Here is a 10,439-nt window from a genome sequence, read left to right as displayed (position 1 = left end):
AACATTTCCTTTGATGTGTGAGTACATGTTAACGATATGGTAAAAACCCCAAAGTAAACGATGAAGCAAATTATCGTCTCCAACGTAAAACAATTTTCTTGGACTACAACAAACACTCGGACTGTAGGCTACAGTTTACTTCCTGGGATTGGGAATGTAGAGAAGAAGACCGACATTATCATAATTCCTCCCGCTTGGATTCACATCCTGTAAGTTAACTCATGTTAGCATTGCACTAGCATTGTGACCGAATCTTTCAAACATGGTAAGGAGCTTCACATTTCTGGCTTATACTCTGATTACGTATGAGATTATGCAAGTTTCTGGCAAACACAAGCATCTCTTTTATCATAAACCATTTAGACACGTCTGCAGCAGGCACTTATTTTGACAAGACACGTGATGCACATATGATCACTTGACGCGCAGAACAGATTTTGAAATAAGGAACCACACACATGACGGGCTACATACATGTTGTAACGAACTTCGCATCGAGCGCCCCCGAAGTCACCAGCCGCCACTGGTATTCAGGCCAATCACAACGTACAGATTAGCTGGCCAATAAGGAACACAGAGCTTTTCAACTCCGTGTGTTTCAGGAAGAGAGTGAAATCTGGAGCTACAAAAATGTATGGTATGTGGAAAATAATGTGTTTTTAACCATAAACCAGACAAACAAATTGTATTATACCAAATACACAGGTGCCCTTTAATATTGTGCTGTGCCACTCACGTTTGAATGTCAAAACCTCAAAATAACTGTAATGAAAGGGATAGTTTTAAAGGAAAATAACTAAATGCATGGTAATGTGTTGTTAATAAAGAGCATAAGAAGTGATTTAATGACTTTTCAACATCTCTGTCAGCAGCAGCTTTTTTATAAGACCTTCGCTTATATTATAGAGGTTATTTTGTCATTCCTGAAATCAGAGAACAACTTTTGTCTATATTGGTTTACAATAAAACGTATTTGTAATACTTTTAGCTAATTTTGGCGCTCCATGTAAGTTATCACTGCTACGCAAAAGGTGTACGTTAGAGTTTAGCCTACCTCTTCTGAAAACGGTCGAGATGCTAACAGACTTTTCTCGAAGACAAAAGCCATTTCTATGAGGTAAATATTCAAGAAAAGCGTATCAATTATTGTCAACAACAGTTGTGTGTATTATTTGTGTGATTTGAGAAACTAAACTTACTTGAAAACAGAAGGAGCTTTGCCGCATTCAGTTTGTGGTCCCGCCTCGTTTCCATAGTTATTTCCCTCCTGCAGCGTTTTTAAAGGGTCATTAACGTTTAGCGCACAGCACACACGCCATGAGTCACGCGGTATTTACATAAATAAACATCTTAGAAAACTACACGAACAATTCAAATCTCATTAAATTATTGTTATAAAAAATATTATTATTAAATCGTGATTTAAACTCATTTGGTTGTTCTATGTCCCACAACAATTTAATCTTTATATTTAATCTTAAAGGGGCGATTTCCCAGACTAGTCCTAGACTAAAATAAATGTAAGAGCTGTCCAAGCTGAAAACATCTTGCACTGACATATCTTAAAATACATAAATGCCATTTGTTTTGCATCAGCATGCACATAAGCAATGTTTTTAGTAAGGCATGTTTGTTAAAACAAGTTAATTAATAAAAAATTAATTTTTTAATTAAACTAAGGCCTAGTCCTGTTTTAAGATAATCCCTGCCTGGGAAACCAAATGTACCATCCTTTCAAGTAGTAAAATTTATAGTCTTTCTCTCTAGTACAATGGATTTTCTGTACTGTAAAGAATGAGTTTATTACAGATATTTGATATTACTCAATACAAAAGAATTCTTGACATATCAGGCTTTGATACTATGATAAATGTCTTAATCTGTCATGCAAGCATTTCCTTCCGCATACATTTTGACCAACGTTTACATTTAGCAATCTGCTGCTTCAAAATTGTTACTGGTCAAAACATGCTTCATTATTCTAACTGGCATTGTGATCCTATTCATTCTTCAAGATAAGCTTCTGTTTAAAGAATTTACAGTTATCACTCCCTCCAGGAAATAAACGACACCGTTGTTCTGATTACTGATGGATTTATTGCCTTGTCATCCATTTCTCCGTCATCACATTAACCGGCAATGAAAACCACCGTCAAACTACAGTATGACAATGTAAAAGACAAACACGTTCACATATGCTATCAAACATAAATACAAATACACTTGGCGAATACAAACGTAATATACACATACCTCGCTGGCTGCATATAACCAAGAGGGAATGAGTTCTTGAAATACCCGTTCAAAACACAAAAATGAAACACATCTTCTTTAATCCTTTGCTTAAAACACAAAAAGAAAAAACATCTTTAGTTATTTGCTCAAAATACGAGTAAATCTTGTAGTACACGTAACTCTTTTAATACACGAGCAGAGAAATAACTTCTCACCAGAACGTAAACCTTTTTCCTGTTGCACTTAAAAAATGTCCGTGTGCAACGCAAACATACTTTAACATACTTTAGTTCCTCGTTAACATCAACACTCAATATTCATAAAAAGACTTAACAAATTTAACAAAAAACATGTTAAATAACAGAAATAATATGTTTAACAGTTATACTCCCACCAAATGACTATTTTGTCATTTCACCTCACAATTTAAACCCTTTCACACTTTAATTTCAACCATAAAGTATGCTCGTAATACTTACAGTAACATAAAATACTGTATTTATGAAATGGCAACCATAACCTTTACTCTGCTTCAATCAATACAACTGTCTTTTGTACAGGCCTATCAAGGTAGACTGGCTTGGTAATGCGTCTTCCCTGGCTGTCTAAGGTCGAGTCACTAATCAACAATTTCACCTTTCGAACTATTCCATCAGTGCTCGGATACACCTCTGTCACCCTTGCCAATCTCCATTGGTTACGTGGAGAACTGTCCTCCTGCAGGATGACAATGTCATTAACCTTTGTATTTCTTTTCTCTTTCTGCCACATTTGCCTTTGCTGAAGATTAAGGAGATACTCCTTCTTCCACCTTGTCCAAAATTCGTTCGCCAAGAACTGCACCTGGCGCCATCTCTTGCGCAAGTATAGATCTGAACTCACAAACTCACCAGGAGGTGGGAATATTATGTTAGACTTCATCATGAGAATGTGATTGGGCGTGAGAGGTTCAAGGCTTGTTGGGTCATTCAAATGCTCAATTGTAAGAGGTCTGCTATTTATTATAGCCATAACTTCATACAGAAAGGTTCTGAGTGAGGCACTGTCGAGTCGTTTAGCAGACTGGTCAAGGATTACGGTCAAGACACTTCTGATCGTCCTTATTTGCCTCTCCCATACGCCTCCCATATGGCTTGATGATGGGAAGTTCATTATGAACTCGCATCCATATTCCTTTAACTGTTCATGATCCAAATCCTTTATTGCCTTCATGAACTCTCCTCTTGCACCTACGAAGTTAGTGCCTTGATCACATCTCAACTGTCTTACATGGCCGCGTATGGCGATGAATCCACGCAATGCGTTGATAAAAGCATCTGTAGTGAGGTCATCAAGCATTTCAATATGTATGGCTCTAGAGCACATACAGGTGAAAATAAGACCATACTTCTTCAGTTCTTTCCTTGCTTCCTTCACATAGAACGGTCCAAAGCAGTCTATGCCACAATATGTGAAAGGAGGTGTCATTTCCATTCTTTCTTCTGGCAAATCTGCCATTTTTGGATCTTGTGTGCTCCTTCTGTACCTTCTGCATGTTGTGCACTTGTGAATATGTGAGGCAACTGCACTGCTGCATCCTATTACCCATACTCCATTGGATCGCAATTCATTTGCTGTTATTCCTCTTCCTTGATGACGCACCTTTTCATGGTAGTGCTTGATTAGCAACGACGATACATGACTCCTATTTGGCACAATGGCAGGATGCTTGACATGAGGATGAAGAACAGATCTTATTAAACGTCCTCCAACCCTAAGCACATCATGTTCATCTACAAACGGACTCAGTTTGTGTAGTTTGTTTACTTTGTCTTTAGGGTTTACTTCCTTGCCTTGCTTTATACTTCTGATTTCACTGCTGAATGCTTCCCTCTGAACCAACTTGATTATAAACAGCTCTGCTTCCTTTCTTTCCTCAATACTTGTAGATCCACTTACTTTCTCTTTGATGCCCTTGATCTGCTTAGCATGACGCTTTAGAAAAGCAATAGCCTTCACAGCCCTTTTCCAGTCAGAGAACTTTGTTAAGCGGTCTAACAATGACCTCTCCTCCTTCAACTTGGTGGTGAGCACCAGGGCCTTTCTAAGTTCAGGATCATCATCATAGACTTCTCCCACCATAACATCTCCTCTGGGTAGATCTCTTTCCCATAAAAAATCTGGGCCAGTGAACCAATTTGAAGCAACAAGCTGATCTGCGGAGAGACCTCTCGACGCGTGATCCGCAGGATTATCTTCAGACCTTACAAAGTGCCATTGTGCAGGATCTGTAGTGGACTTAATTCTTTGGATTCTGTTCGCTACAAACACATGAAACCGTCTGGCATCATTGTTTATGTAGCCGAGGACGACCTTTGAGTCAGTCCAAAAATGTTCTTGAAGGCCCTCTATTTCAAGCTCATTTCTGAGCATAACACTCGTTTTTGCTGCTACAACTGCAGCCGTCAACTCAAGCCGTGGCACAGTGGTTACTTTGGTAGGAGCAACCCGTGCTTTTCCCATGACTAGTGTGCAGTGAACATCTCCCTTGACATCGACTGCTCTGAGGTAAGTACATTCCCCATAACCGGTGACACTTGCATCGGAGAAGTGGTGAAGTTCGTACTGCTTGACATCTTTGAAGCTATCTGGGATATAACATCTTTTGATCCTTACATTAGATAAGTTTCGAAGATCTTGTAGCCAGATTTCCCATTGTGCTCTTAGCTCTAGTGGGAGCTCCTCATCCCAAGTTACTTTGTCTCTACAGAGTTGTTGTAGGATCTGCTTTCCACGTAGAATAAAGGGCGCTACGAACCCCAAAGGATCGTAGATGGAAGCTACTGTAGAAAGTACTCCTCTTCTGGTATTTGGGTGTTCCTTGATGGTCACTCTGAACTGGAAGTCATCAGAGGACACACACCACTGTACGCCAAGAGCTCTTTCTATGAGTGGCTCTCCCAAAGCCATATCCATGTCTTTGACACTTTCAGCACACTCATCCTTCGGTATTGATTTCAATACCTCCTTGCTGTTGGAGACAAATTTGTGTAGTCTTAGCTTGCCTGTGCTGCAAAGGTCTCTTGCTTCCTTAATCAGTTGGATTGCTTCAGCATTAGATGTTGCACACACCAATCCGTCGTCAACATAAAAATTCCTTTGGATGAACTTAACGGTGCTTGGGTTAAATTTATCCTGACCTTGAGCGGCTAGATGTTTAAGTCCAAAATTGGCACATCCAGGTGAGGAGGCTGCCCCAAATAGGTGGACCTTCATCCGAAAAATTGAGGGTGGAGAGTCTAGATCACCGTTCTCCCACCATAAGAACCTGAGGTAGTCTTGGTGCTCAGGCCTTACATGGAACTGGTGAAACATTTGTTCCACGTCACACATGATGGCAATCGGACCCTTGCGAAACCTACAAAGGACTCCCACCAAGGTGTTTGTAAGCTCTGGACCAGTAAGAAGTTGGTCATTCAGTGACGTTTCTTGGAACCTTGCTGAGCAATCAAAGACCACTCGTATCTTCCCAGGCTTTTGGGGGTGGTATACGCCGTGATGGGGAATATACCAGACTGGTTGATTTTGAAGCTCTTCTTCAGGGACCTTTTCTGCATAGCCCCGAGCAATGATGTCTTTCATAAACCCCAAGTAGTCAGTGCAGTATTGCTGGTCTCTCCTAAGCCTTCGTTCCAAGGACATTAGGCGTTGGACAGCACATGATTTATTATTTGGTAGATTTGGTGTATCTTGTTTGAAAGGTAGGGGCATTTCAAAATGTCCATCTTGATTCTGTCTGATTCCGTCCTTCAATTTAGCCATGAAGTGTAGATCTTCTTGAGAGAAGGTTGTCTCGTCTCCTACACTCTCACTGAAATCAGATTCCAACATCTTAATTATGTAATCTGGAGTGACCATTTCACTGACCTTCGTATTGCAAACATAGTGGACTTCTCCTTTAAGCTTGACCATTGCATTCACTTCAGGCATGACTTGTTTTACGATGATGCGATGACTTACTCCAATTGCATCACCGTAGTGTTCTCCTGGGTCACCATAACTCACTATGCTCCATCCTAAGTCGGTCTTCTGAGCAAATGGCTGGCTTTCCTCCCCACAAACGACTTCTCGTGGCATTAAAGCTTGTGGGCAATTGTACCCAACCAACAGACCAATTTCGCAATCCTTTCGAGGCGCAATGTGGTCAGCAAGATGCTCCAAGTGAGGCCATGCCTTTGCTGTCTCAGGCACTGGGATGTGTGTGCGATTAGCAGGGATGAAGTCACGTGTGTAAACTGTTGGCACTGTTAACTTCTTAGAGGAAAATAAGCCCCTTATTTGTAAGCTATTAAGTCTTTTACAGTGAATGATTGTACCTTTTGACGACATCGTAGATAGTTTTAACTTCACTTGTTCAGTGTTTGTATCAAGAACATCTGCCACTTCATCAAGAATGAATGAAGAGTCACTCTGTGAATCTAACAGAGCATAGACGAGAACTTCCTTGTCTGGATCACTTGGCGTTGACACGTAGACAGGCACTATTGCTGACGTCTGTGCACTGGTAGTATCTTGTACAACTCTGTTAGAAGTTGTTTCCTTTGTGACATCTTGTGTTTGAGTTCTTTCCTTAGATTTTTCCTTCTTTGGTTCTTGGTCCCCTTTTGAACGTTCTTCGTGCAAGCATGTGGGGTGCCTCTTTGAGCATGAATCGCAGACCATCCGGTTACTGCAGCTCTTAGACTGGTGACCAGGGCTCAAACAGCCGAAGCACAGCTTTTCACTTTGCATAAATTTTATGCGGTCAGCAACTGGCTTCTCTCTTAATTTATAGCATTTGTGTAAGCTGTGTCCTAGTTTTTTGCAAAACACACATGTGTCTATTTTCCTCTCAATGGTGTTTGTCGTGAAGATCTTGGCACCTACGGTTTGGTTCTTGGAGGTCATAACGTTCTGGCTCCTGATCTTTGCTTTATCAGATTCACCTTGCCGTAATGCATGAAAAGATGTAATGGGGTTGCAAGCGATGCTAGCCTCCATTGAAAGGAATGCCACAAAATAACTGAAGTTTGGGAACCTTCTGTGTTCAAGTTGATATTGTGTGGCCTTTCGGTTCCATCTGGAGCTTAACCAGTCAGGTAACTTAGCAGTAAGTTTTTGATTCTCAACTCCATCATTAAGAATGTGGAGACTGTCATTGTTAGACATAGCACTTTCACAACTGCGTAAAAGGTCCACAAATTTTCTCAACTCAGCACTCTCTCTTGGAGCTATCTTTGGCCATGTATGTAGTTTGTCTCGAAAAGCCTTGGCAATTACAAAGGGTTGGCCATATCTTTCATTGAGCAGGTCCCATGCTGCACTGTATGAATCTTCTGAACCAACCAGAAAATGCCCTTCTAGGGCTTCTCTAGCAGCTCCTCCCACATATTTTTGAAGGAAGAAGACTTTCTCTGAGGTTGGAATATTCTTTTTCTCTATAAGTGTCTGAAATGATGATTTCCAATGATTAAACTTGAGTGGATCTCCACTAAATATTGAAGGCTCTGGAATGGGTAGCCTGTTTGCTGTCATAGCTTCAGCTAAGACCTTCACCAGCTCTCGCATGTCATTTTGAAGTTCACTTCTTGGAGTCTCATCTCGGAGCGGTGGTGGATGATGCTGATCAGCAGTACTCGCTTGACAGATTATCTGCATATCTGTAGGCAGCTCACCTTCAGAGTTTTGTGGTACAAAGTCTTGGGTTGGATAGAACTCATTTGCATCGTACACTTGAAGCTTTGCTTTGGCTGCGTTAAGCTTCTTTAGCTCTTCCAAACGCTCAAGCTCTCTTTTCAAATTTTCAACTGACCTTTTTCTTGCAGCATTTTCTTCATGCTGTCTCTTTAACAGAGCAGCCTCTTGTCTCTCTTTTTCTATTTTGCGCTCAATTTCTTCCTTTTCTCTTTGAAGGCGGCGAGTTGATGCAGCTGCTTCTTGGTCTGCAACTATTAACTTATCCTCAGCTTCAAGTCTCTGTAGTTCTGCTTGGTGGCTTTCTTGCTCACTCATAATCTTCAATACAGCCTGTGTATGTGCATATTCAGCAGCAGCTTCTTGTCTTTTTGATGAGGATACAGCAGAGTGAATGGACTTAGAATTATTGCTCTGAAATGAAACACTGGAGGTTGAAGAAGCAAATACAGATGAAGCATCAGGCCATATAATCTCTTCCTCCTTTCCTTGCATTTGAGATTGTGCATTCTGTATTACAATTCTGGTGATGGATGCACATCTGTCCAACTTGCGCCTCATGTCATGAGATGGGGTGTCAATTTTTCGGTATTCATCATAAACACTGTTCAGCTCTGATTTTTCTCTTTGAATACCTTTAATGTGTTCTTGAAGGATATCACTGGGATCTTGTTTGATTACAGATTTTTTGGCCACCTTTGTCAAAACCTTCCAGCGTTCATAAATACTGTCAAAGCGAAGTATTAATCCTTTCACTTTTTCCTTCTGAAATTCCCTTCCCTTTTCTGTTAATGTTCGATCTCTTTCACTTCTACGAGGTTCTGCAGGCTGTACTGCTTGTTGTACAATGGTAGCATTCCCTGACACTTGTTCCCTTTCACTCGTTTGAGACATCTTACATTATCTGGGAATAGCCTGAACACACTTAAAATTAGCTGTGTAGTTAAACTGCCCCTTTTTTCCTTTCTTTTTTCTGAACAATCAAATTAAATTATGTCAATTGCCTTTAGTTCAACCCCTCAATTAAGTAAATATTGTAGAGGTTTAGTAATATTGCATAAAGGTAAACATTCTTTGAAAATAATAACTCATAATAATAAATAAACTTCAAAAAAGTGAAAGATATTGGTTTGCTTAAATGTACAAAAAAAAAGATTTTTCCCTTTTTAAAGTTATCACTATCTTTCTTTCTTCAATAGACAATATCAATAAATTTCCCTTGTACAATTTAAACCACAATTATAATTAAGGTTACACAGTCCCTTGTAGTGTTCAAACTTATTGTCACTTTTCAGAACACAAACTTAAGTGTCTGACTTATGGACGTCTTAATGAAACACTGATGAACTGCAGATCCTTAACGGTAAACGTGGGCTTATCTGTATCTGTGCCGGGCACGAGCAGGTTCGGGAACGTTGACGCAGGTTCGAGTTTGACTATCACTCCCTCCAGGAAATAAACGACACCGTTGTTCTGATTACTGATGGATTTATTGCCTTGTCATCCATTTCTCCGTCATCACATTAACCGGCAATGAAAACCACCGTCAAACTACAGTATGACAATGTAAAAGACAAACACGTTCACATATGCTATCAAACATAAATACAAATACACTTGGCGAATACAAACGTAATATACACATACCTCGCTGGCTGCATATAACCAAGAGGGAATGAGTTCTTGAAATACCCGTTCAAAACACAAAAATGAAACACATCTTCTTTAATCCTTTGCTTAAAACACAAAAAGAAAAAACATCTTTAGTTATTTGCTCAAAATACGAGTAAATCTTGTAGTACACGTAACTCTTTTAATACACGAGCAGAGAAATAACTTCTCACCAGAACGTAAACCTTTTTCCTGTTGCACTTAAAAAATGTCCGTGTGCAACGCAAACATACTTTAACATACTTTAGTTCCTCGTTAACATCAACACTCAATATTCATAAAAAGACTTAACAAATTTAACAAAAAACATGTTAAATAACAGAAATAATATGTTTAACAGTTATAACAGTATAAGCACAATGCATGACTGCTCTGTCTAGCTCCTATTCAGGCTTAATGGAATACACACTGTATATGTCTTACATTATCAACTACATTTAAACGCAGTGACCTTAAAACTACAGATATGGTTAACCTACAGTATAAAGATGGTTTGTATGGTTTCACAAACAAGGCTAAAGCCAGGCCTTAGTAAGATTAAGATGTTTAAGCATCTTTTATAAACATGCCTTAGACAAATCAATAGCACTGGCTTATTTTAAGATCTGTTGGTGCAAGGTATTTTTTAGTTGAGACACCTCAAACATGTGTCTACGACTAACTTTAAGGCTTGTCTTTGAAACCAGGGGATATAATTTAAGTTTTTCATATTTTGGATTCAAACCTGTGACATCATTAATATGGGTATATATTTAATATTTAGTTTACACTAGTCTACTGACTTTCGGAGAACTTGGAGAACGTGGTTGTTTTCTTGCTTT

General features: G+C 39.6%; 1 protein-coding gene across 3 annotated transcripts; it reads right to left on the bottom strand.

The window, feature by feature from the left end:
• Positions 1 to 2,041: 2,041 nt before the first annotated feature.
• On the bottom strand, positions 2,042 to 9,932 carry LOC135773722 (uncharacterized). Of its 3 annotated transcripts, XM_065283465.2 has the most exons (3): positions 9,792 to 9,932; positions 9,595 to 9,683; positions 2,055 to 9,498 (listed from the first exon to the last, which is right to left on the bottom strand). In XM_065283465.2, the coding sequence occupies exon 3, from the start codon at positions 8,839 to 8,841 to the stop codon at positions 2,758 to 2,760; it is 6,084 nt and encodes a 2,027-aa protein (XP_065139537.1). In that variant the 5' UTR covers positions 8,842 to 9,498; positions 9,595 to 9,683; positions 9,792 to 9,932; the 3' UTR covers positions 2,055 to 2,757. The 3 variants fall into 3 exon arrangements, 2 of the variants coding, with proteins under 2 accessions (XP_065139537.1, XP_065139536.1); XR_012337334.1 differs by having other exon boundaries at positions 2,042 to 2,157; positions 2,254 to 9,932; XM_065283464.2 differs by having other exon boundaries at positions 9,595 to 9,932.
• Positions 9,933 to 10,439: the final 507 nt, after the last annotated feature.

The sequence above is a fragment of the Paramisgurnus dabryanus genome, chromosome 9 (assembly GCF_030506205.2).
Source record: "Paramisgurnus dabryanus chromosome 9, PD_genome_1.1, whole genome shotgun sequence".
In the NCBI taxonomy this organism is placed as follows: domain Eukaryota; kingdom Metazoa; phylum Chordata; class Actinopteri; order Cypriniformes; family Cobitidae; genus Paramisgurnus; species Paramisgurnus dabryanus.
Note: the sequence above shows the minus strand (reverse complement) of the source record. Positions and strands in the feature narration are given on the sequence as shown.